Consider the following 27,663-nt stretch of genomic DNA (forward strand, 5'->3'; position numbering starts at 1 on the left):
TTGGGGTGAATTAATGATTGTGCATTGAGTCCCCTATACAGAATTTTATTGTTAACAACCATATGATCAATAAATATGAGAGATGCCCTCTCAAAAAAAAAAAAGTTGTGTAGAAATATTTATCTGAAAGTATATTCACAGTACTATTTCTTATAAAAATTGGCAACTTTTAATTTCTAAGAATAAAGGTGTGGTTAAATGATATACATAAGAAATAGTACACTATGTGGCCATACAGAAATATGTTCACCATTTTATGGCATAAGAAAAATCAAGTTTACAAAACAGCACATATAGTATGATCCATTTTTTATTAAAACAAAAAATGTAAGGGTATATAAAAAACATACAATGATAGAAGCCCACAGAAATAGAATGGAAAATCTAACACCAAAATGTTAACAGTTAACAATGGTTATTTTTGCTAGCCTTTCTTCCTTTCGGCTTTTATTTTTCAAAAATTCTGTAATGAATATGAACTTATGTAATAACTTTTTAAAGTATGAGTATCAGTGTAAAAAGGAAAAAGTCCAGGTTTGAATCACAGCTCAATACATTACACAGACTTCTGTGTATCACAGGAAAATATAAGAGAAATCACATTTAGGAATTAACCTATACTTCTAAATTAATTTTTAAGGGCTCCTATTTTGATTTAAAACTTTTAAGTAAATAAGAACAATTCCATGTTTTCGATTTCAAACCAGAAAATCAGATTGTCAGATGTATTAAATCTAATAAGAGCAGAAGCTTAAGTCATGAATTTTCTAGTTATTTTCCCACAAAGCTACAAAAGGGGATATAGTCTTATTTATGATTACTTTTATAATAAACATTAGTCAAGCAAAATTCAATCCTCAATTATAGCAGCCTACACTTTTTAAAATCCTAGCTCATAAAACAGCTTAATCACAGGTAACTGAAAACAGACAGCATAAAAAAATAACCCAAAAACTATATGGAGCATGGGAGGAAAGGAAGATATAAAATCATGGTATGATGAAGTATGGCACAGAGAGGGCAAGTGGTGGCTCTGTGGCATCTTGATGTGCTGTTGGGCAGTGGCAGCAATAGGGTGTGGGAGAGATACAATAACATGGGTGAATGTGGTGGCCACATTGTTTTTTCGTGTGGAGCCTTCATAGGAGTGTGTATCAATGAGACCTTAATAAATAAATAAATTACAGTATGATGAAAACTACATTTGAAAAAATAAAAGCAGCTCGGGAAAAATACACTACAATGTTAGAGGGCTATTTTTGTGTAGTAAGAAATAAGGACCATTTCTTCCTCTTTCATCTATTAAAATTTTCTGGAGCGTGTATTCTTTCTATAAATGGAAATGTAGTTGGGGAAGAGAACAAACCTGTGGTGCTCTAGGAGTATCCAATGCCAGCTCAGGTAGATCTTTCAACAATTTATCAAATGATTTTTCTACATCATTTGTGCTCATTACTGTCCCACAAAGGTCAGAAAGAAGTTTAGATGTCATTTCTCTATGACTGGCCTTTCCCTCCAATGCCAAGGACACTGCCAATACTGGTACTCCACTTTTCATTTCACCAAGATTCAAATCTCTTAGCATTTCCTATTCCAAAAAAAAAAAAAAAAAGGTATGTCACTACCTGTAGTTCAATATAACTTTATTTTCGAAAAAACTGAAGATTGTATCCATATACCCTTACCTGACTCTTTAGGAAATAATCAGAGAAGCAATTATATTTTGTGAGATAGGATAAATACATCTTTCTCTGCATATAAATTAGATATGGATACACTTTGCCAAGCTTTAACTATCAAAACATCCCTAAATGTAAGAATATGAATTATACCTAAAATAGTTCATTAAATTACATAATATTGTTAAGTTTGGTGTTAGGAGTTAACTATCTTATAATCTATTAATATTATTTCTAGGAATATTGCTTTATGAGCATTTGTGGATTATTATGTATTATTTTTTTTTCGAAGCTTTCTCTGCACAGAAAAATTTGTATGTACTTTCATATAAAGTTTAAAATGAGTTCTTAAACCATTCTTTTGAAATGGGAGTATTGTTTTAAATGCTAGGATTAAGTTAAAATTTTTTATTTAAAATATAATAGCAACAAATTTTTATTACTTATTATCTATCAGGCAGTGTAACAGCCACTTCATTTTATGTTATCTTATTTAATACTCAAAACTACCATTCAGGGAAATATTATCATCATACTCATCATATCCAAAGCACAGAAAAATTAAGTATTTGCTGAGGACACACAGTCAGAGAAGCCAAGTTAGAAAGTGGAATGCAGGCACTGTGACTGTAGAGGCTATATTCTAACTCAGTTACTTAGAGTGCCTTCCTTTTTACTTAAAGTTTTCTCAGAATATTTAAGTCATGGTATACTACTGAAAGGGGGCCAGGACTATGTTCATAGCCTCCTAACTGCTGTCCTTCTTAGTAGTCTCTTTTTCTATTCCACTTCATCTTCCTGGACTGTGCTTGCCTTTAAACATGATACTCCTCCTTCCTAAAAAACCTTCAACCATCTTATCCTGGCAAAATCCTAATCATCTCCTCCATTGCTCTCCATTTTATGCTTCCTTAACACTCTGCTCACAGTACTACTCAGTTAATAAATACACAGTGTACTAATGATCCCCTGCTTGTTAGATAAAAAGATTTCATCAGTCCTTGTCCTCATAGGACTTAAACTCTTCCTCTATAATAGAATGCTTCATATTACATTTTAATAATTTGTTTATATAGAATTTCCCTCACTTGACTGAGCTTCAAAAGGGCAGCTTCAAAAAAATCACCTCTTCAAAATTCCTCCATATGGTATACATACTGAAAAAATATTTGTTTTATATTCAAACCCAAAGATATCAAAACTCATGGTATCAGACAAATCAAGAAAGTCCCATTTGAGTTAAAAGAATGTAAATTATAAGTCTTCTAAAGAATTACCATTGTATTACTTTGAGTCAGTAATCCCACCTAGAGCAATAATTTTATTTCACACTTTTATACTTTATGAACAATTCATAACATGGTAAATGTTCCCATGCAAATTATGCTTCAAAAACACATCTATTCTCTTGGTTTCTATATATATTGTTTTTCAAATCTTTACATCTGTGTTCTTTAAGCCTCCCACTCCCCCTTTATGCCTAGATTTGTTCCAAATTCTGAGGCTGAAATAAGCCTTTTTCATAGTTCCAATCCTCTGGCTACTTCTCATGGAATGATGGTAAATTTCATTATTTTTTATTTGTTATATTGAAGTACATACAAAATGTACAAACCTTAGTGTACAGCTTGATGAATTCAGACATGAATATACACTCATGTAATCACTGCCTTATCAAGAAAGCAAACATTCTTGCTGATTTTTCTTCCCTTCACCTTTTTCACCCATTCCCTGCCATCCCTCTCCCCTATGGTAACCACCAGTTTATTCTCTGTGTTTATGCAATTACTTCAGTTTTGTTTGTTAATTTGTTTTTTTTTTTAGATTCCACATACAAGTGAAATCATGTGGTATTTGTCTTTATCTGATTTACTTTCACTTAGCATAATACCCTCTTGGCCCAGTCATGTTGTTACAAATATATATTCTCTTTTCTTTTTGGGCAGAGTACAAAAATAAATTTTATTCTAACCCTGAGCACTGAAATGAATGTCAAAAAAATTGAACTAAGTCAAGCATTTTAACTGAGATCTCTGAAGAGGTTTCAGGTCCATAAATGCTTTAAAATTGTTAAAATTTTATTTTTTAAACTATCACTTATAAAAATGTGTAACTATAAAAATTATTACAATATTATGCTGTGTCATTTTTCAGGGAAGGAAACGGCACATAGTCCTCATCAGAAACCAAACAGGTAAAAACTGGCTTAAATTAATGTGATTTTATTCCATTTCTTAGTTAGCAATTCATTTGTGTAACAGAAAACTAACTTAAACTTCTTCAGTGAGCCAAAATCATTCTGGATATATTTTGCTTTTAATAGTGTTTTCTCCCTATATAAATGTTACACTTGGAATTTTAAACCTACCGCAACTTCATTAGTATCTCCATGCTCAAAATATTCCTGTATGATTGGTGTTAAAGTCTTCTCAAATGCCGTTTCATCCAAAGGCAAAACTACAGTTTCATAAACACAGTTTTCCTGGGAGGTGAAGAAGAGGAGTTACAAATTAAAGAACAAAATATTCAGATAAACTGAAATTCCTTTATAATTCCATCTTCCAATCAGTTAGTAATCCCTACTCAGGGCAAGTAAAAGACATGCTACATGCTTTGATCACTTATATTATATAAAAGTAGAATCTATATCACTGTTCTTTTACAAAATCTGAATACAAAAAACTACAGATCAGAGCCACTAACCACAGTGAATACATGGCTTGCTCCCAATCTCCAACATCTTCTGTCAGTATTTTTAATATCACTCACAAAAACAATCCTTCAATGACCAAAAAGCTTTAAGAAGGCTCCCTATCAAACATTATTTCCATTAAAACTTCACCTTTAAAAAAAAAATGAAGCTGGAACAAGAGCCTTCATAATTAGTATTATCATAATAAAAATCCCTATAACAAAAATCAACATTGTGGTGATTAAAAAATCTAAGGAAGAGGACTATTCAACTGAAATTTCAAAAAGAATTAAGATTAATGGCCATTAATCTTCTATCCCCCCTTCTCTACAAAAAAGCTCTGAAATGTTTGTATGCAACTTGTGACTGGTTTCATCCTAACAACATATACCTGAAAGACTACATATTAAAATTAGAATACTTAGCAAATATCCTATGTCAAATCTAATCCTACTGGCTTTAAAATATGTTTTTTCATGTTCTCTTAGGAATATTTCCATGTCCAACTATTAGCTAAAATAGGTAAGTACATATGAATACACAATAAAAAATTAACATATGCACTGATAATTCCCTATTTTCATCACTATGCTTTATCTTACTCAAAGATAGTACTTTAAAAAATAAGTCAAAATGTCTGTAATTTATTTCAAAATAATCCAGAGTACTTACATGTGAAATCTAAAAAACAAAACAAAGAAAACAGAAATAAACTCATGAAGAGAGAATAGACTGGTGGCAGCCATAGGGGGAAGTGGGTGGGAGGATATGTGAAATAGATGAAGGCGATAAAGAGGTACCAACATCTAATTATAAAATAAATTAGTAATGGGGATGATAGAACAGCATAGAAAATATAATCAATAATATTGTAATATTTTTGTATGTTGACAGATAGCAAGTACATTTATTGTGATGAGCATTTAGTAATGTATTTAAAAAAAAATCCAGAGAATTGAGGGAGGGGAGAGACACAAGAAGAGTAAACTGGAGGTACAGATTCAAACAAGACTGGCCACAAATTATTCATTACTGAAGTTAGTAAAGCTGGGAGATGAGTACAAATGTGTTCATTATACTAGTCTACTTGTGTAAGTTAATATTTTTCCATTAAAAAATTGATAAAAATTCATTATAAAATCTACTAAAAATTTACATCTCAACATTGTCCCTAGAGAAAAGATCCTCATGTTCCAAAAATAAAATTTACCATATAGTTACCATCCTGAACAGTAATATTTAAAAGGTATTTATTATCTGTAACTTTTCTGATGTTCAAAAGTATATCCCAATTATCATTACTACAGAAACAAACTATAGAAATATTACTTCAATAGAATTTACTGAAAAATAAATATTAATTCAATAGAATTTACTGAAAAATAGTCAATTTGATAATCCTAATTTGCAAAGATCTACTTCTGATTCACTTCAGAAACCAAGTGAAAACTATGTGTAAGTTATTATCAGTTAACTTGGTTTCCTAGTCCAAAATTAACCTACCAGTATGAAAGAACTAAGTGTGTATATATATATATGATTTAGATATACTAATGTGTGTGCACAAAAATGTATGCGTATGTTATACACATTACTCTCTGCATAGTCAATATAATCATTTGACAAATACAGAATATAGATATTTATGGAAATATGATTAGACAAATGTATGAGCAAACAACAAACATGAGGTCAAAAAGCTTATAAGCATTCCAAATATATATTAGAAAAAAAGTAGAACACTCATACCTGGTCATCATCATAGTTAGGATCTTTCACATCTACCTCCTCCACATCATACACCTGTCCAGGTGTACCCCAGACACCTTTGCCTCCTGCACCACCTGAGGATGTTTAGAATTGAGAAAAGAAAGAGCAGACTTCAAAGTTCATAAATTATAACTGAAATCTGAAATAATTCTGGAAGTTCAGATGTTATTTAAATAATGGCTGAAAAACCATATTTTAATTTCTGAGCTAATTTTTTTCCAGTTGAGAGTCAAATTTTAAACTCTTTTTATCCAGGTCACTTTGTTTTCAGTAATGATTCAATATTATATATTTTATAACCTGTTTCCTAAATATCAAGTTGAAATAGCTTATAAAGGTAAAACTAAAAAGGCAGATACTTTAAAAACAAAAACAAACAAATGAAAAAGATCAGAAAAATAGCTCTATCAGGGACCTCAAGGGAGGTGATGTTCAAGTTGAGCTCTAAATTTTACTTGACATTTCTTAGAACCAAAACATTAAGAAGTATGTTGAGCCAGTAAGATGTGCCATAGAAAACCCAACAATGGAGAAATTACTTAATAAAGAAGCACAGTTTCAAATATTTAAATGATTAAAACATCAATACTTTAAAGCCAAATTTTTAGATATAGAAGTACACATTAACTATAATTGCAACTAGCAATGTTACAAACAACTGCTACTTAAGCATTAACAGACTGCTTATTATTTCTCTCTACTTCTATATACAAACCAACCTATAGAAGTTTAACAATGCCACTTTCAAAATTGCTTTTCTAAACTTACTGAAGCATTTTTATAAGACTTAATATATTACACTATTTTTAAAGAACTTCACAGTATCACTAATATTCTTTTTGGAGGTTTTCACTTTATACCTAGAGTATAATCCTTGCCACCAGAGCAAAACAGAATTTGTTAACTAGGTTTCATTTTGATCCAATGGTTATAGAGCCATTCAACAAAAATAACCATTTTTTTTCCTCACTTTTTTATTAAAGTGTTGTTAATATACAATCTTATGTTGGTTTCAAATATACATCACAGTGGTTCAGCAGTCCCTGTGATCAACTTATATTGTGACTGTGAATTACTGTGCCCCTTTAACCCCCTCTCTCTCCCTGCTGCACCCACCCCACCCCTCCCCCTTGGTAACCACCAATCCCTTCTCAGTGTCTATGAGTCAGCTGCTGTTTTGTTCCTTCTGTTTTGTTTTGCTTTTTTTTTTTTTTAAATAACCATTTTTGACAAATCATGAAAACATTTTGCAAGAATCCTAGACTACAAATTGAGGCTCCCAGCACTTGGAAGATGGTGAAATCTCCAAAATGCACCAAAATCCTACTACAGACAGAAACTGAAAGTCCCCTCATTTGATAAAAATTTAAGCATTTACATTGCTAGTCACTACTTCAGGCACTGGAGATGGAGATGTAGCAGTGAAAGGGCCCATACCATTCAACCGCCCAAAACAGAGCTAAAGAGCTCAGAACAAGATCCATGAAATCATTACAACTCTGATCCAGATATTACCAATTAAATTTGTATTTTATCATGTATTCTTAACAGTGGACATAGATTCATTAGATATCAGATATGATGAATTTCTGACCTACTCCTTTCAAACAAAGTTAGTGTATAAGCACAATTCATAATTGTGAACATCAGTGTGTATTTTGCTGAAAATGAGATAAAGTTCTGCTCAAGAAAACAATCTCAAGAAAAAAAGCTCAACTTAAAAAGTGAGATGGTCCTGAGATTTTTACTATGCAAAAATAATACACAAAACCATAAAAACCTTACATTATCACTGTTTAAATAGCTTTCATTCCTAGAACAAGGTAACTGTAGTATAAAAAAAACAATATGTTTTTATGTTTGCTTCTTTAGACACGGTATATACCAACCTTTCTTTGGCAATCCCCTTCCTTTCCCAGATCGGGATCGTCTATCTAGCAACCTTCCCTTTGGACTGGTTGGTACAGTCGCTCCACTTCTAAGGGCTTCACTTCCGTTATCACTGACTGAATCGCCTCTGCCAGAGTCCCGGGATGAGTTTTTCCTCAGTCGCCTTTTTGCCTTGGCATTAATTCTAGCTTCGTTAATGGAGGATGCTGAAATCCAATTTCCATTAATCTCATTTTTTATTTCCTCAGCCCCAGCATTTTCTTCATCACCAGAAAAGAGAGAGTCACTTAAATTATCAGGATCTTTAAGAGGAAAATGAAGAAAGAAAATTCTAAATATTTTAAATACTAGTTATAGTCACAAGTTATATTAGGTTTAATCATATGAAATTTACATTTTTATGGGTAACAGTCACATACTGACAATTTCATATGGTTCAATCTAATGACTGACAACTAAATAGTATTACTTTCCCAACTAAGGCACTGAATTTTAATGAACAAAATTTACTAAAAGCCTGTTATTTCATATGTTTAGATCATAAGATTTATATTAACATAAATACCAAACATAAAATTTTTACCCTTTTGTGAGCTAAGAGAGTTAAGCAACTGGAGGTAAGAAATAAGAAACAACTAAGGATCTTGAGAAAAAGGAAAAAACTAACACTTATAGACTGTGTACTATTATTCATCAGGCACTGCCCCTGAGTACTTTTGTCATTTACCCACAAGTTTGAGAGCTATTTATTACATCATTTATACAGCTAAGGAAACTAAGGCTAAGAATGTTTAAATAAACATCTCATGATTAATTACAGATACTTAGGAAAGCAATCCAAAGACCCTGAAAGTCATTTGACAAATAAGTGATCACATATTTATTGAGCGAAACTGTTGATGCTTTACTGCTTTCAAAGATAACACATGCTTTCAAAGCCCTAATTTATCTCTCCAAACTTGACTCATATTACTTACCATCTGAAAATCTTCCAACTTGTATATGCACATTATCTCCCGAATGACAGCAACATTATTTGGAGTTCCCAACAGTCCCCTGTTCAGAACGTCATCCTCACTGCTCTTTAAACTTATCGAACTCCTTTAGGATATAGCTCGTCTTACTTCATATATGAAAATTTTCCTAATTCCAGCCACAATAACACTAGTGCTCATACACCACTCGTTTACATCACAGAAATCACTGTTATTTATTTTTATATAGTAGTCTTGCTTTTCTAAATAAGTCATTAGCCTCAAAAGAGGAACCATGACTATACTGTATTTCTTTGTATCCTCAGCACCTGGCAGACTATCCTTCACACTAATTTAAATGTCTGTGAAGATCAAATGACTTGAAGACACTCAGCTTTGCTCTGAAAAATTTACAAGTCAGAAAGCTACTGAGTTAGTTCCCCTAAGGCCAAAGTTTTGTTCATTATGGCTAACTCAAGTCAAAGCTGAATCCCTCAAATGGTTTTTAATATTCCTAAATGTAAACAGGACATGTTAAATCTATGTGCATAACTTCAATATGTTTTAATTTGTTGAGAACTAGAATTTTTTAAATGAGCCAATAAAAAGCATAGATGTGTTAGAATCTTTACAATTCTTGACAAAAAGTATGAAAGTTAGGAAAAGACATTGTGTAATCAGAAACAATGAATCAAATTACCCATTAGTGTCCTAAGTAGTCTCAGTGCCTTCTGTCTTCAAACCCTTCTCCAAACTGCAAGGAAACTGATTTTCCAAAACATGCCCCCACTGAAAACCTTTTGAAGGTATCCCATTGGGTCAAAATAAAGTGTAAACTCATTACATTGTACCTTAAGGTCCTTCATGATCTTGCCCTGCTTATGCCACCAGAATAATTGCTGACTGCTCCCACAAATGGTGGGACCTTAGATTTGATATCATAGGTAAGTGATTGGGGTACTGGTTTGGCAGAGAAGAATACAGAATATTTTAGAAGAGAAAGTAAAAGTGGGAGACCACCTAAGAAAACGTTGCAGTAATTCAGTCACAAACTAAGTAGAAAGGGCAAGAATCATAACTTGGGCGTGAATAAGAAAGTGACACTTTTAAAGAAAAAATAAAGGGCTTTTAAGCAGAACACATTGAAGGGTGAAAGTATCTTAACTAGAAGAGAAAGCCAGGGTCAGAAAGGTGAGTTTTGGACATGATCATGACCATCACTATAACAAACTACTGTGATTACTACCAGTAGTAGTATTAGTAATCATAGTAGGAATACTACTACTTTTGTCATTACCATGACTATTGTTACCTATAGACACTAGGTTCTATGCTAGGCATTTTACATTCATGATCTCTAATCCTCACAAAGCTCTATAATGAAGCTATTGATCCTCATTTTACAAATGGAAGATGTTTCACAGAACAGTTACATATCTAAAAAGGATTGTAGCCAGAATTAAAAGCCACATTTGAATTTCAAGTGACTATATAACTACAGAAAATACAAAGCTAAAGTACAGCAGAAGTGACAGCTAAAAAGACATGATGAACAAAAGAGTGAATGTAAAGAAAAAAAAGCTGATTAAGAGGAAGAAGGAAAAGCCAGAGATCAGACAAATTATAAGGAGTTTTCAAGTAAGAGTGAGTAGTTGAAGAAAACATTAAACATCTACCTACAACATATTACTTTCATTATTCTACTATTAAGATGAACTACCAAACCTATCCAGAAGATAAAGAACTTCTAAGTATAATGCTTTATTTAAACTGTCCTTGGAGTATGAAAATATTCATAAAGTATACTTTCCACACTTGACTTTCTTTTCTTCAACTATTTTAATATCCCTTCAAATACATGTTGTGTGTCTGCAGCAGAACATATCTAGATATATTTTATACATTAGACTTTATAATTTTTAAGCCATGTTTATATCAATTGTTTTTTTTGTATTTCGCTATTCACACTTACCTAAGTTTGAGGGTTTCATAACTACTATTCATCTGATTTGAAGAAAACCGAAATTAAAAAGATAAAAACCCTGAATAGAGAATGTGGGGATTTCAAAATTTTCTACTGTGTACTAATTCCTTTCTGAATTCTCTGACATCTCAATAGTAACCAATCGTGCTTGACTTACCATAGTACGAGACAATCGCACTTTCAATAACTGGTCTACTAAGTGGCATAATTAGAATTAGCAATATTAGCACATTTTCATTTGTTACATATGCCTAATATGTGCTATGGGCATGATACACATACACTGTATCTCCCTTAATCCTAAAATAAATTTATAGAGAGGATATCTATACCCCAGTTTTATACATGAGGAAACTGAAGGTCAGAGCAAATAACCTGCTTCTTCAAAGTTACAGAGCTAGCAAAAGTAGAAGTTGGAATTAGTACACCAGTGTTTCTGACATGGACTATTTGCTATAGTTAGAATTTATTGCAAAGGTCTACCTTAGGCCCATCCAAGTATTCAAGAACTATAAATCCCTTATTTTAAGGTAGTACTGGGCAGAAGCAACAAGAGCAGGGTCAGAACAAGGATCAGTTACAGTCAGAATACAAAAAGTATGAAACATCTCTGCTGTAAGATAAAAATATAAAGCAGGCAAAATATGTAATTTTAAATTTCCTACTTATCCACATTAAAAAGTAAAAAGAAACAGAAGTTAATTTTAATATATTTTACTTAACCTAATAAATCCATTATATCCACATGTAATTAATACAAAAAAGTTATTGAGGTATTTCACCATCTTTCTTTCATACTAAATCTCTTGAAATCTGCTATGTACTGTGCACCTACAATATATCTCAATTTTTGAAAGTCACATATCAAGTACTCAACAGCCAAATGTGGCTAGTGGCTATTGTAATGGACAGTGCAGAAAAGCAGCAATTACCTACATGTGAAATATATTCTTAAATCATATTATTACCATCCTCACCTCAATGAAGGGGCATGACACCCACTTATAACCATAAAAAAACAAGTAGTCATATAGCTATTACATTTAGCAGCACTAAAACAATCAGTTATCATAATAATTTTTTCAACCATAATTTTCTAGCACACTTTAAATTAGGTTTGTAAATACAAAATTGCAGAGAAGTTTCAACTTCAAAGTGTTCACATGAAAGAAAACTAACTTTTACACAATAGTGAATTAAAGTCACTGAAAAAAATGAAGCAGTAGTATTAAAAAATGCAATACAATATATATAAATTTAGGAATTTAGAAATAAATGAAATAGAGCTCTTTCTAATATTAATAAAATTATAAAGCAAAGAATTAACACTATCAATATGAAAAGCTCTCACTACTCAGAATATATCAAAATCCTAATTAACTCTCTACAAAGATTATTCTAAAAGCTATAAATATATTTTAAGTCTGAAGTTACTCAGCATTTGGACACCTATTCCACAAAACCACTTTTATGATAATAAGGTGGTATTGAAGTATCATGGAAAATCAGGGAAGATACCCATTGGTAAATTTATAGTATATAAATTATTAAGGAAGATTTCAAAGATACCAATAGTTTATATTATAGAAATCACTAACTAGCTCATGTGAAAATATTAATGAGGTTTACTATTCTTTTCCATACTGTACCATACGGTTTATTGTAAGTAGCAGAGAATAAAAATTATGGAATGTGAAAAAAATGAGAAGAAAAATAGGACTGATGAATTTCCATAAAAATAATAATCAGACTTCATATTAAAAATAATATCTATTTTTTCTTGTAGCATAAATAAGATGGTTTTTAAAGTAAAGGCTGTTTTACTATCTTGTTTTCATAAAATTTGGTATGGCCTAAAACTTGCTCATAATGCATTCAAAGTTCAAGATATGATTACTTACCTGTGGGGTTTACATTCAGTATCTGCACATTTTCTACATCCATTGTTCCTTAATTTCACTTGCACTGATTAAGTACCAAATGGAAGTCTTCCTTTGGGATCTATTTCTTTAAAAGGAAAAAAAATTTCAACATCTTCCAAACTGATATCATTAAGGTAATTTAAATTAATCACATTGTAAGAAAAAAAAATTCACATAATTATTTTTTTTTAAGAGTTAACTTACAAAGATAGCTTACCCTAATTAATATTTGGTTTCAATCTTCTTAGTAAGTTTAATCTGTGTCACACACAAAAAAAGCCAGTATTTCTGAATATGTCAAAGCACCTCTTTTACTTGGAATTAAAAGACGTATTTGTTACACATTTATTTCAAGTTAGAGTATAAACACACACTCCAAATTTTTTAGGACTACCAGTCCTTATAATTAATCTGATATACATAAAAATTGAGTGGTTTGCTACCAATGAATTTTGAGAACTACCACAAAATGCAAACACCACAGTTTTGATTATCAAGAATATCATGATAGTGTTATTTTTCACACAACATATCTGAAGTCAGATACATCTGCCATTTCATCACCTAGGTATTTATAATTACTGTTAGAAGATTATGAGATTGGGAGCAATTTTTTTAATAGCATTTTCTATAATGAGAATATTATTTTTATAATCTGAAAAACCCATTCTTTTTTTTAAGTCTTAACCTATTTTAGAAAGGAATACATACAATGAATGACACTAGCATCTCAGTATTTTAGACACCAGTTTCAAATGACTTAATTATTAACACTGGAAAGTTTTGATGAAAAATCAGTTGCTTTTTATTTAGACGACTTAATGATAAATCCAATCTTATTTGAAAGAAAGGCCATCGAAATATGTTTCATGGAAACTATTCCCAGAAGATGTAACCAAATATGATTTCAGAATCTCTCCGGAAATGTTTTTAGTGGTTCAAAATGCTTAAGTATTTTTCCTATTTCACTTTGGTAGCTTAGAAATACTTAGGACTTTATGTTCTCAAAAACAAACACCAAAACCAAGTGATTCTGAATATATTTTCAACAACAAAAATAAACATACATTACACTAAAATTACAAACTTCTTAATACAGCATAATCCTTAGGCTACTAAGATGATGCTATCATTGTCTCAGAAGAAAATGATGAGATCACTCCAATTCCATTCAAAATAAAGTCATATCATATGTAATTCTGTATAAACACCTCTCAATATAATTCTTACCAGCTCCAGATTTGGGGGGAAAATGAACCTTAAAAATATGTGTGTTTTTACATATAGATATATGAGGAAAACTAGTTTGTAAACTAAACATTATTGCCCTCAAGAGCTGAAAATGCATTATCTGTTTCATTTTAGTATATGAATTACATATTATAGGGAAATGAAAATGACATATGATTTATATGAGTAATTAAACTAGAGTCACATTAAAAAGTCTTTTTCCTCCCCGATGCAAGTATAATCTTTGAGGGAATACTTTCTGAAAAAACTAGCTAATAAAGGAAATGAAATGATTTTAACTGATGTATATAAAGTTCTTTATGACTCAAAAAGAATTTCACATGCACCTCTCGGGTAATTTCATGTATTTCTCAATATAATATTGAGGTAGGTAATTCCACTTTGCACACAACTAAAACTATTCAGAGAAGGTAGGTGATCTGTCCAAAAAGAGACAGCTGCTCACTGGAAGAACCTGGATTAGAACACAGGCCTTCAAAATCCAGCAGGCTTTACACAAGTTCAATACAAGACTAATATCACACAGGTAGATTCTTTTTTAGAGTTAATAGAGAGATGTTTATTAAAGCAGACTCCTATTGTTGTTATCAAAATTTTAATTTTCCAAACACAAAAAACTGTATTTATTTAAAAGTAATATACAGAAGACATTAAGTTGGGCAAAAACATTATCAGGTAACGACTATCATTTATAACTTAGCAAGTTTGTTTTGCTGAAGTAATCATTAACAAAAAAATAGTCTTTAGGCAATATATAAGGCAATCAAGAACTCAAGTCATACTTGATAACACAGCCATTTCAAGAGCTTAGTGAAGGATAAAAGTTATATACTGTTTCTACTCTTTTCATAGTAGTATTTTTTTCAGTTCACTTAACAATCGTTAAGATTTTTGCCCCACACTTAAGAAAATATAAAGCAAAAAGGCTAAACCCCACATCTTTCATATCGAACTATACAATTAATTTTCAATAAGATGGCAAAACTAAACATGTAAATTGGACAAAATCAAGACTGAAACAAACATTGTTTTCACTTTTCCAATGTGTTCCACAGAAATATACAATCAGAAGTACTCAACTGCCAAAACATTCCCTAAAAGGTAAAGCCTCACCTTCACAAAAATCTTTCCTGAAGTACACCGTATAAACAAACCACTGTTGACATTTTTTGCAATCAGGTTTAGGCCATACGTTAACTAGAAAATTACTTGTATTCATTTCAGAGCTACAATCACAGCTAATTAGCAACTTAAAACCAGCTAAAAGCATACAACCACAATGATGTAAAAGTAAACACTACGGAAAATACCTGTCATTATTTTTGCACTCACAGCAACTATTTTTCCTTCTCGTTACAACAGAAAACCCAATCAAAATATAATTCAAAGATGCCTACTGAGATAATAAGGAATTTAATAAACCTATAATGAAGGAAGGTGAAGGGCATAAACTAACTAACTAGCTCTAAATTTATTTAGAAGGCATCTGTGGCGATCCCTTTTTTTTAAGTGTGCGGTGATTTCCTAAAAAAAAAAAACCTTAATTAGCAAGAATGCCAAAATCCTTAAACTTAGTAAAAATACAAAACAGGCGGTGACTGTTCTTTCCACACGAAGCTGCATTTTTAATCGTTTCAATCAATGGTACATACTACAGTTCCTGGCTACGTAGCTAGTTCTCACAAGGACATGGGGAGACAGGCGCTCCTGGCGTCTACAGTTTTGAAGCTCCAGCAAAAAAACGAACAAAAAAAACCCACAAAAAAAAAAAACACACAACACCCTCGCAGCACCGAACTGACAAACACAGCAGGCACAGCGTGCATTTCACAGAGGGGCCTCCCTTCCTGTCTGTTGTCTCTGGGACATTTCATTTAAACTATAAAAGTCACCAACCCTTTGCCCGCGAAGACGCAAACTTCGCGCGGGGCCGGGGCGCCGGGCACCCGCACGTGTCCGCCACCGGGCGGCCCCTCCCGCAGCGCCCGCGCCCGCAGAATCCCCGCGGCCCCGGCTGGCCAACCCCGGGGCTGCTGGACCGGAGCGGCCGGGGCTGGGGCCGCATCTTCCGTAGGGCCCCCGGGAAGCCAGGGAGGCGGGGAGGTCGCAAGCCTTCCTCAAAGGACTTCCGTCAGGCCAGAAACACACCTTTCAACCAAGTCAACGTTGAAGACGCAGCCTTCGCGGGGATGAGGAAAAGCCCCTGACCGGCGAGCGCCCCGCGTGCCCCCACTAAGCTGGGAAGGGCTCTGGGGGGCGGGCCCGCGCCGCCGTGCTCCGTGCCCGGGCCCAGGAGGAGGCAACCCCGACCGGCTCCCCGCAGTCCGGGGCGTTGGAGGAGGCGCGGCCGGGCCTGCGGGGCTCTGAGGAGGCGGCTTTACCGCCGCCCCCGAGCCAGGACCTGACCGGGCCGCGGCCTCCGCGCCTCCTCCCCCGCCCAACGTGCGGCTGCCTCGGAGAAGAGACCGGGGCTGAGGGAAAGGTCGCAGTCTGCCCGAGCGTGCGAGCCGCCCCGCCGGTACTGACCCCTCGGGCCGCCGCCGCTGCTGCTACGCCAGGTCACTGGTACTCCGGCCCAAACCCGCTCCTCAGCCCGTGCCGATGCCTCGGAGCGCCTCTGGCCGCTCTCGCTCTGTTTGTTTTTGTTTTGTTCTACCCAGTAACACGGGGGCGAGAGGGCGGCGTTTATTGGCCGAGGCGGAGAGGTCGGCTGGCCAATCGTGGCGGTGGAGCTAGCGCTGAGAGGAAATGGGAGGGAAGTGAAACGTGGAAAGCTGGGCAGGGGCTCTGGAGGGCGCGTGCGCGTCGGGTACCGCGACATGCAAGAGTAGGAGCGCGGCTGGAGGGGGCGGGGGCGGGGGTGGGGAGGTGGAGAGGCACGGTGGGTTGGAAGTGCGGACGAAAAGGCAGCGCCTTCCGGTGCGAGCTTGGCTGAGGCTCCCTTGACCTGCTCACCCATTCTTCTCGCGGGGCTGAGTAAGCACAGCTAAAGCTAAAGCTTTGAGCTTCCTGAGGGTCCGTTCCGCCATTTCCAGACACTCCTGGCGCGCGTGGGGCAGGGGCGAGTGACATTTCATTTCTCCAGCTTCTCCCTCTGGCCCCTGCCCACTCCTTGGCTCTAACTGTGTGCAAAGCCCATTCAAAGAACTTTATTTCAGCTAATGCTCTCAACCCTTTGAGATGGAAATCACTCCCATTTCACAGATCAGGAGACAGACTCAAAAACTCTGAAGTCGCCTTGCTAGTCAAGACCAGTCTGGCCACGGGTTCAACTCACATTTCCAGCTCCAGGACTGGGGTTCTCAACCGTGGCTGTAATTTCTTTACCGAAACTGTCACTCTTCTCTGAATTTTTCCCCCAGGCCGCGTTCTCTTTGCCTGGTCCTTTCCTCTCATTCTTCCTAGTTCCCTATCTGCTGAGGTAATGACCAGAATCGTCTGCCATCTCTGCTCGCAGGACAGGACCCAGCCACCATTTCAGGACCAGCTGGATTTTTCTGACTCTCTGATCTACAACACCTGAGTGGTTGGTCAGTCTGTCTGGAACCAAACTTTCTACTCACCCACCCACAAGCTCCTTCCCCTGATTTACCCCTTTCTGCCTGCCCAGTCATCCTGCATGAGAATCACCTCTAATGCTATTATTTCTCTGCACACACACACACACACACACACACACACGCACTCACAAAACCTTTACTAGCTTCTCATTGTCGGTCTAGAGCATCATTATGTCAGCTAGGCATTCAAGGTGCCGCAGCATCACTTCAAGACTCTGTGGCCATGTCTCCCCATACCACCCCATACCACACCATTCTCAGTCCACATAACCACTTGGACCCCTCACTCTTCCCTATGCTTCCCCACATCCTGATGGTTCTTTATCATATCATTTTTAAATGCCTCTCCTCTTATCTTCTATCTCTGCCTGGTGCAGTCCTGTTCATGACTCATGCTTCTCCACATAGGCCTTCTTGAGCTTCATGTCTTGGTGTGATCTTCCTGTCTCCTGATTGCTCACAGTATTGGCCTTTTACCTTTGGAGGCACTGATCATGTTCTACCTGGCCTTATGTTATCTGAATCCCTGTCCTAGCCATTCTTCCATTAGACTGTCACCCTGTGGAAGACAAGACCTGTGTCTTATCCATCTATTGTTGTGCTTAAGAAGATGCCTTACACATTTATTGTACCTGTGCTATAAGCACACCTTGATCTGACTTCACAAAGGTTCTCAGCAGTTGGTACTCATCCTCATCTCCTGGGCTGGAGCATCCTGGCATGGCCAGCATCTGAATTAGCCTCATGAGTCACTTTTATTTTTTAAAACCAAAGCTTCCTGGTCACTCAGTTTTACTTGGTCTTGTCTTTTTCCATCATCTGCAGCTATCTCCTTTCTCTGCCAGGACTCAACCATCTTCTACTGATCAGCAGCAACTGCTGGCTCCTTTTTATCCATCCCTCTCTCCACATTTTTCCTTTTCTCACCCCTTTTCAGGTCTTGACCCTTTCTTTCTTCTCCATGCCACCAACCTCGTCTCACCCCTACTAAGCTCTGTCATTTACTCATTCGTTTAATACATTTATTAAGCACCTATGTCATACCTATGAAAGGGCAAGCTCCCAGATTCTATTTCAGCCAATCGGGACCCAGATCCTACCTCAGCCAATCAGGACCTGGATCCTATTTCACCCAATCGGAGCTTGGTCTCTCTCCTCTCCGTTCAGCAAAGAGCTCACCCACCACCCTTAGACCCTGCCAATTGACCAGAGCCATGACCTATCACCCCACCAACTACCCCTAGATTCAGCCAATCAGCCAGAGCCATGACCATCACCCCACCAACTGCCCTAGAACCCCATAAAACCTATGTGGTATTGAAACTCGCTCTCTTTCTCTGGCATCTTGCCACTGCCTTGGTGTAGATGAGAGATTGAGCTCGAGCTAGCTCGAATAAAGGCTCTTTGCTTTTGCATCGGTGTTGGCTCCTTGGTGGTCTTCTGGGATTCACGACTTTGGGCACAACATTTGGGGGTTCGTCCGGGATCCCAGAGACCCCCCAGGACTCCCGACCCAGAGGGCCCTGTGCCGGCTGGTGAGTGCACTCAGTTATTTGTCCGTCCTTGTCTACCTGTGTCTCACTCTGTCTTTATCTGTGTCTCGCTGTTTTTGTTCGCGAGCAAGCCTGTATAAGCCTGTAGGAGCTCCAATCTGTATCTGGGTTGGCATTGACTTAGGCGGACGCGCTGGCAGGTCGCCGACCAGGGTCTTGGGAGACGTCCCTTGCCCCCGTCTGGAGGGCGAGGTCCTCATCTGTGAGGAAAGTCGGCTGCCACTGCAGTTCAACAGGCCCTCAACTTACTTTCAGTTTTGCCTCCGCGGCCGCGGCAGATTCTTCTCTGTAGGTGCCTGTTTGTTGTTTGTCGTGTTTGTTTTAGTCTTGTTGACAGAAGAAATGGGACAGACACAGACAACCCCCTTGTCTCTCATGATAGACCATTTTTCTCAGACGTTAGGGAGAGAGCTAACAATTTGAGCACGGACATCAGGAAGAGAAAATTTCGTGTTTTCTGCACCTTGAGTGGCCGTCCTTTAACGTTGGCTGGCTGCCGGAGGGAACCTTATCATTATGTCTCAGTCTGTATGTTTGTGTGTCTAAGTGTGTAAATGAAAATAGCTTTCTACCTCCGGATGGTATTAATGAAATTGATTTAAAGACAAGCGCTTGTGAAAATTCAGCATTCTAAAACTTCCAGAAAATCTGATAAAAAATGTTAAGCATTAATGCTAATTTGGGTTTGCCTGAGGCGGGCATGTCCTTGTAGTTATCAGCTGCCTAAGTTTACATAAGGTCATTTAAGTCGACGTTACCTGCTAAATCTTTTAAGAATAAAATGCTTAAAGGTTTGGCTTTGTCTAATATTCAGTAAAGGTCTTGTAAGTAATCTAGCATAGTTGTTACGAATGAGTGAACTAAATGAGTGTGCCAAGTGAACACCTCTTTAATTGTGTGTTACAGTGTGTATACCTACCTGCAGCCTAAGAATCTTTGTAGTAACCTAAAATCTTAAAGTTTTGCCAAGTTGATATACATTATGTTTAGTGAGAGATTGTGCTGTAAAGTTCATAGTTACAGAAATTATAAAATGTTCATAAATTTGTCAATCTAAAGAATGCTAGTGTAACTGTTTACAATAGCCTGCTTCTCAGTGTTCGCTAGAAATTAAGGTACCTAATGGTTTTAAGTTCTAATTAAAACTACTTAAAGTAATAAGGAAAACATTTCTGTATGCTAAAGAACGTGTCTTTTGATAAAAGAAAGTAACTTTATTTTAAAATACAGCTGTTTATTTAGAAAGAGAAATCTAAATATAAGAAGGTTGTAGAAAGCTTTGGAAGAATTTAATATGGTCATGCTATATAAAATTAAAGCAAATGAGTCTCGGTATCAAGTACACAGCAAAATTAGAATTTTGTTTTCAGTTAAAAAGACAAAGTTTTCTTAAACTGTTAGTCTGCTCTTAATGTTGAAAGATTGCAAAAGGCTTTCTAATTGTTTTATCAAAGACGTTTCTCATGCTTAAAGTCTCAATGAGTTTTCTGAGTATTTAAGAAAATGACATCAATATTAAAAAGACTAAAAGCTAAAGTTTGCTAACAACTGTGTAAACTTCTTTATTTGCCTTTGAGGTATTTTGTCATTCTGGTTAAATAGATAAGTATTGCTTCATAGCAACCTATAATACTATTTAAGCAAGTGCCAAATAAACTTTCTTCTGACAACTTCCCAAAATCAAATTCAAAAGGGTACTTTTACCTCTAGTTAACTGATATTTTCCAGAGGGCCCCTGGAACATGTCAGAGGAATTTTTTTTTCCTCATTGGAGAAAGTATTTGACTAATTTGGCTTATTTATCTGATATATACTTACCTGCTTAATTACCTGGAAAGCACTGTCAAAGGGAATGATGCCAAACTTTGTTACTGTTTTTTTGTTACAGAAATATCCGAATTTCCTTATGTCTACTGTCTTGCAGTAAGCTCTCATCAGATCTTTAACCATTGTCATTTGTAAGTCTTTTGCCATTTATAGTCACTGTTTCATTACTCCTACACTAGTAAAGAACTAGATTTCAGCAGAACAGGTATTGGTTACATAGGATTAAGTGAACTAAGGAAGATGGTTTTGTGACTTTTTGTTTCAGATGTTGCTGATAAAGTGTTTTAAGCTTTTTCTCTTAAGCTGGCAACAGTTTCATGAATGACAATACCTTTATAAGCAGAATTGAAACATTTATCTTTCTCTCTACCTGACCCCTCAAGAATTTAAAAGCCTTCAGTATTTTTATGTTTCATGGCAGTATGTTTATTTGCATAAGTTCAATAAGAACCTGCTTTCCTTGTAAGAGGACCAATTAAAAACACAGGCTATACTACCAAGGCTTTGACTGGAATGTCATACCTGAGAGACATGTGCATATACTCAGATATGAACAGACAGCTTTAAGGAACTAAGGTTGACTTTATAAAGCCAACAAAGCCCCTTAGAAGAACTGGCCTGGTACCTTGCTTACAGAGTTCCCAGCAGCCTTACCAGGTGAGTAAGAAAGGTCACTTCCTGGCAGGCACAGGAACCTCAAGAAGAGAGGAATTCACCCAAATCTACAGGTACTGCAGGCAAAACCTGATGGTAAGTCTGGCTTGGCTGTCTGGCTTCAAGAGGCCTTTAAAAGTTCAATCTGAAATTCCTTACAAAAAGTTCCAGCAAGGCATGTTTAAAAGAGCATATGTAATCAATTGCTCTTCTTGCTGCACTTATGCAAATAATCAAGCCAACTCTTAATTGTTTTCTTAATCTGGCTAATTCTAATAAAAATAAGGGTGATTTTAGAGAAAAGTGTTGTTTCAATAATGCTGTCTTATCTATACTCAATCCTAATATCCAGAATTCTAGTTTCCCCGTAACACCTGACTATGATTCTCAATTAGAGTCTTCATATTTCTAGTTCTCATATTCAGCCATGCATTCTTAATCTCATCATCCTTCCAGAATAGAAAATCCAACTCCAGATGTTGCTACTTAACCTAATAACACAATTTGTTTTATCTTGCCTAGAAGCTGCAAAACTGCAAATAGTAATAGAAATGAAACCCAGAACAAAAGTGCCAACCTTCTGAGGCCCTCTCAACTGACCAGTGATGGAGACCTAGCTGCACCCTTTACTGCGCCCCCTCTCAGCATGAAGCAGCCAGAGCGGTCATCGCCCCTTTTCCCTAGCAGCAGATAGGGTCTCCATATGTAGAGGGGAGAATGAGACAGGGACCATAGGCTTAGACTGAATAAGGTGAGAGCCTCTGGAGAAAGCAAGGCAGGATATTTGCAATCAGAGCAATTGACTTAGCATGCAGACCCAGCTGAAGACAGCATAGTAAAAGGCAGCTTTCTTTAGCAAATAGACAATATCTCAGCCCACCTTAGAGGCTGGGCATGCAGTCTTTTGATGTGCGCCCGAACCAAGGCACCACTGTCCCAGAGAGAAATCAAGGCAGGAAATTATCTTTAATATTCAAGGACCCCTTGCCATCCTACTCCTTTTACTAACCCTTAGGCCCTGTATCATCAACAGGCTGGTCCAGATTCTCAGAGACCACGTGGGGGCCATCCAACTGATAGTCCTCCATGCTCAATACAAGCCCCTAGTAATCTTGTTACCTTTAGACCATGTATCCTCAATAAACTGATAACTTTTATTAAAGATAGAATTAATACAGTCCAGCTAATGGTGCTAAGACAACAGTATCAGCCTTTATCTCCTTATAACTGCAAAACCTTAGACCCATGATTGGGTCCCTTCTTAGGATCCAGAGAAAGGGGGGAATGAAAGGGCGAGCTCCAGATTCTATTTCAGCCAATTGGTACCCAGATCCTACCTCAGCCAATCAGGACCTGGATCCTATTTCACCCAATCGGAGCTTGGTCCCTCTCCTCTCCATTCAGCAAAGAGCTCACCTACCACCCTTAGACCCTGCCAATTGGCCACGACCTATCACCCCACCAACTACCCCTAGATCCAGCCAATCAGCCAGAGCCATGACCATCACCCCACCAACTGCCCTAGAACCCCATAAAACCTTTGTGGTATTGAAACTCACTCTCTTTCTCTGGCATCTTGCCACTGCGTTGGTGTAGATGAGAGATTGAGCTCGAGCTAGCTCGAATAAAGGCTCTTTGCTTTTGCATCGGTGTTGGCTCCTTGGTGGTCTTCTGGGATTCGTGACTTTGGGCACAACACCTAGGCTGCAGAGGGCAAGCACGCAAGCTCTATGAGATAACAAAAGAATGGGGTACAATTACACATTTTTAGAACATCTAAAATAACTTTTATCTTTTAGCAAATCACCCCAAAAAAAACCCATTATGGAGTAAAATGTTCACATCGATTTTACCAATCATCTCAATGATCTGCATGATATTTGGCATCCCAAGACCCATCTTAGGAAATGCCCCTCTTGTTGGGTGTGGTTGACCCATTAGGACCAGGCAGTCAGGAGACAGGACTCTAGTCTTAGCTCTCCCATTAACTACCTGTAAGAATCTTCCTCAAGACCTCTGCTTTTTTACCAGAAAAATTCAGAAATTGGGTTCCATTAGTAGTTCCCAGGGTATTTTCCCCAAAAAATGAATTTTTGTGGAACATGAATGGATATAATGAGAAATAAAAGGAGGGACTGTTCCATAGACAAACTGACCTGGAAATAAATAATTTTGACAAAGTTAAAAACTGGTTTTGGGGGGAATTGGCCCAACTCTTGTCAGTATTTTTAATAAGCTAAGTGAGACTAGTTGAGATTCTTGGAGAACAGAATAAGAAGCTAAGTAACATTTCCCCAACTTACTTAAACACAGAACCTTTTTTTTCCCCAAGATACCCCAGAGTCAGTCTTACTTAGAAACTAGTTTGGGAAATACAGATGACAGCCACTCTCACCACATTCCTTCTAGATGTATTGAACACTGGCCACCGATGCCTTTGCTAAACATTAAAAAAGAATGAAAAATAAAAAGAATTAGCTGAAAAATGGTGAACTATCCAAGTGCCGAGAATTTTTGCCCACCAAATTCATCCACAGATATTTATTGTGTCCCTCTTCTATGAATAGCACAGAGCTGATCCCAGTTCTGTGCTTGGCAAAGGCTTTATGGTCTGCCTTAGGGTGGGCAATGTCTGAAGCATAGAACTTCCCAGGCTTCTGACTTGCAAATGTACATTTTCATTTCATTTCATTGCTCACAAACTGACTTTCTGCTTCCTAAAGCCCTGTGCCTGTGGGCTTTGGGCTTATGTTAATTTAGCTATTGGATGAGAAAAAAGGAGAGCGCCTTTCCCTTAACTCATTCCATCAAGAAAGATGGAATTTTTATTTCCTTTAAGAATGACTCATTCCAGTTTAAGAAAGAAAAGTTCACCACTGCAACTCTTCAGAGGTGGCAATAGAAAATAGAACTGTGTGATCAGATAGAGATACACGATACCTATATCACCTTCCCCATACCCTTCAGGTTTAAGCACTATTGATACCTAAAGGGACACAAAAAGTATTTCATTTGTTGCAGCATATAGGGGTGAGCAGGGAGGACAGTTTCTAGTTTTTGCCTCTTCCAGACAAGTTATTGACTATGCTGGGTTGCTTTGGGTTTTCCCTTCCCCTCTCTGGGTTAATAGAATGCCTCAATTTCTTGCACTGTAGAAGAAGGAAGTGGCCCCTACAGGGAGCCTTAAAGAAGCCATTCCAGTTTTGATACCTGTGATAGTGGACAAGGCTTGGAGATGGTACCACCAGAGTCCTGGTAGTGGGGAACAAGAGATGAGAGGACTTGCCACTGGTGGCAGAAGAGATTTCCACCAGATACAGAGAGAGGGACAGTCACTCTAAACCCAGGACCTTCCTCTGAATGCAAAGCTCAGATAACACCTCCCACTGTCCCAAAAGCAAGAATAAAGGCTCATGTAGGGCTAGGAGTGCTTAGTTAATGTGGACAAAGTAGTTGGAAATGCACAGAGGCCAGGCAAAAGATAAGCACCTCAAGTTACGATTATTGCCCTTGGAACTCTCCAAGACCTTTTCATTCTTCAGGCAAAACCCCATTTGAGAACACAAGTATCTTAGTAAGAACCATTCATGACCTTGTGTGAGACTGAGTAGAGGCCTTTCTCTCTGGGGACTATGAGAGGCCTTAGCCCATTTCTTTCCAAAGAACTCTCAGATGCTACTGTCATTTACAACAACTTCATCTACCTGAGCTGACATCCTGCCTTTCTTCAAACCAAGGACTGAATTTTAGGAATTCCTGTAAGGCACTGAATATCTCTTTAGCACAAATGGTCAAAGACATGAAACATGCTCTGAAGAGAGAGCTACATAAAGAAGTCTAATGGTGATGATGATGGCTGACATTTGTGTTGTGTTTTAAGGCTTACTGAACACTTTCAAATATATTTTTACCTCCTCCCTATGAAGTGGACAACCAGATATCACTCTCCTTGCTTAAAAGATGTGGTAAGTGAAACTTGAGCAGGTCACTGGTAATCATGGGACTTTTATGAGAACGTGGAGAATCCTTGGTCCAAACCCTTCATTTTACAAATAAAGAAACAGAGTCCCAGAGAAGTTAAGTGAGTTTTCCAAAGCCATACAGCTAGTTAGTAATAGAGCCAGAGTATAAATGAGGCCTCAGTGTCCCAGGGAGTCCAGACCTTCTGGCACCCAGGCCTGGACTAATTATTTCTGCCACTCAACTTTGAGTCCCTTGAATAAAAGTTAAATATCTGAGCCCATTTCCACTCTCCAAAGCTTCCTTCTGTCAGATGGGTCCATTTCAAGGTTCTGGAAGTGAGAAAAGAGGGGGGCGAGGGGGTGGGGAGAGTTTGTGTGATGTTTAGAAGCTGTTGAAGAGGGCATTTTCAAGAATTGCTTTCCTAGACTAAAGAGCATAGCACAAATATGTAATGCAATATTTAAAAATAGTATGTACCAAGAACGGCTTAAAGGTTATACTTCCTCAATTCAAGTTGCTTGGGTTTTCTTGGTGCATGTGTCTTTGTGTTCCACTCCCCAACCCCCAATCGCTCCTGCTGCTTCAGGATTTAGAAACAAGCTCAATTAGGGCTGAGGAACTCCAGCAGATCATCTTCTCCCCAAAAGCCCGTAAATGTTAACACCTCTTCTACACCTAGCCTAAGTGCTAAGCCTGTGAAAACTCCTGCCCCTCAGAATTTTGCAGTCACAGGACCCAGCAGTGGATGTTTCCAGCCCTCACCACAATGTCCTGCCCTGCATCTAATTAATTGTGTTGAGTCAGGGTAGAGAAGACCTCCGAGTGTATCTCTGGGGATTTTATTTGCATTCTTCTGGAACACTGGGTCCTCAGCTAGGCTTCACACTTCTCACAATTTATCCTCTTTCCTCCAGTGAGCCCTGAGTGTATGGAAGTGGCCGTCATGCCCTCCTCTCTGTGTTGCACCAGTTTCTGCTTGCCTCCCCAATGAGGCAGCAGAACCCCTGGAGACTGGTGTGGAAATGAGGGACTCTTCGTGCTGGAAAACATGAGGAATGAATGATCTGATCATGGGTTATGATTACGAGAGCCTGATCTACAAGGAAACACAACCAGGGAAGGCTGCAACAGAGCGGGAGGGCTCGGGGGGTCAGCGTGGACTGAGTAGAGGGATACACACAAAGACAAGGAAGTTAATGAAGGGAGCTAATCAAACCTCTATTTGTTTTGAGCAAGAGGAAATAAAAATTAGTGGAAAATAAGGGAACAGTAGCAAACCAAGAGGCATAATGCTTCTTCTTAATAGATGTTTATAATAAAAATGAAGTTAGCTTCATAGAAGATCAGAGATGGAAGTAGGTCCTGAGAGATGACTTAAGTGAGGGCAATTTGCTCAAATGCAGATGAAAAAGCTGTGGCCCAAAGAGGGGAAGAAGCTGGCTCCAGGCAACTTACAGACAGCCAGAGTACCTCTTCCCACCATCTACAGCTGCCTTCCTTTTTCCATATGTTTCTGTGCATGTCTTTCCTTCACCCTCCACTCTTTCTTCCTTTCCTCTTTCCCTTTCTAAAAGGACAGCTTCCAGAAAGGAAAACAAGGACCGACATTTTAAGCAGCTTCAGGAAATCCCCAATTTCTGCATTTAAAGCAACATGATTGGCAGCCCTTCAGCACTACTGACAAAGCCAGCATCGAAACAGGAACTAGCAAATACAAGGCACCTCCAAGAACCAAGACTTGAAAAAAAATTTAAAAATAACTCCTGAGGGGGCAACTTAGTCGTCCCATCATTTCTTGTCCTTTGTATGTGTGTGTGCATGTGTCTGCATTTTGTTTTTAGAAAGTTCTCTTTGAGGGCACTGAATCTAGGTCAGTGATTTACTGATGACCTTCAAAGGGTACAAAAATGCCCTGAAATTTTATGCAGATTTGATTACAAATAC

At 37.4% G+C, this 27,663-nt stretch overlaps 1 protein-coding gene and 1 long non-coding RNA gene across 8 annotated transcripts in view; one reads left to right on the forward strand and one right to left on the reverse strand.

The window, feature by feature from the left end:
- PDCD4 (programmed cell death 4) overlaps window positions 1-16,868 on the reverse strand; it is a 24,287-nt gene extending 7,419 nt beyond the window's left edge. For 2 of the 6 annotated variants that reach the window (XM_037001227.2, XM_017649072.3), the window contains exons 1-6: window positions 16,689-16,868; window positions 12,891-12,996; window positions 8,031-8,333; window positions 6,121-6,215; window positions 4,048-4,161; window positions 1,367-1,588 (exon numbers count right to left, since the gene is read on the reverse strand). In XM_037001227.2, coding sequence (XP_036857122.1) covers window positions 1,367-1,588; window positions 4,048-4,161; window positions 6,121-6,215; window positions 8,031-8,333; window positions 12,891-12,933 — 777 coding nt within the window. In that variant the 5' untranslated portion in view covers window positions 12,934-12,996; window positions 16,689-16,868. Of the gene's footprint in view, window positions 1-1,366; window positions 1,589-4,047; window positions 4,162-6,120; window positions 6,216-8,030; window positions 8,334-12,890; window positions 12,997-13,128; window positions 13,226-16,185; window positions 16,209-16,310; window positions 16,656-16,688 lie in introns of those variants that run through there. The other 4 variants (XM_073240433.1, XM_037001225.2, XM_073240434.1 and 1 more) reach the window with 4 other exon arrangements.
- Window positions 16,869-17,030: 162 nt separating this feature from the next.
- On the forward strand, window positions 17,031-23,400 carry LOC140850343 (uncharacterized). 2 transcript variants are annotated; one of them, XR_012133024.1, is made up of 3 exons: window positions 17,031-17,138; window positions 19,088-19,257; window positions 21,164-23,400. It is a non-coding gene; the product is annotated as an uncharacterized lncRNA (long non-coding RNA). The 2 variants fall into 2 exon arrangements; XR_012133023.1 differs by lacking the exon at window positions 17,031-17,138 and having other exon boundaries at window positions 17,149-19,257.
- Window positions 23,401-27,663: the final 4,263 nt, after the last annotated feature.

Source organism: Manis javanica, chromosome 7 (genome assembly GCF_040802235.1).
Source record: "Manis javanica isolate MJ-LG chromosome 7, MJ_LKY, whole genome shotgun sequence".
NCBI lineage: Eukaryota > Metazoa > Chordata > Mammalia > Pholidota > Manidae > Manis > Manis javanica.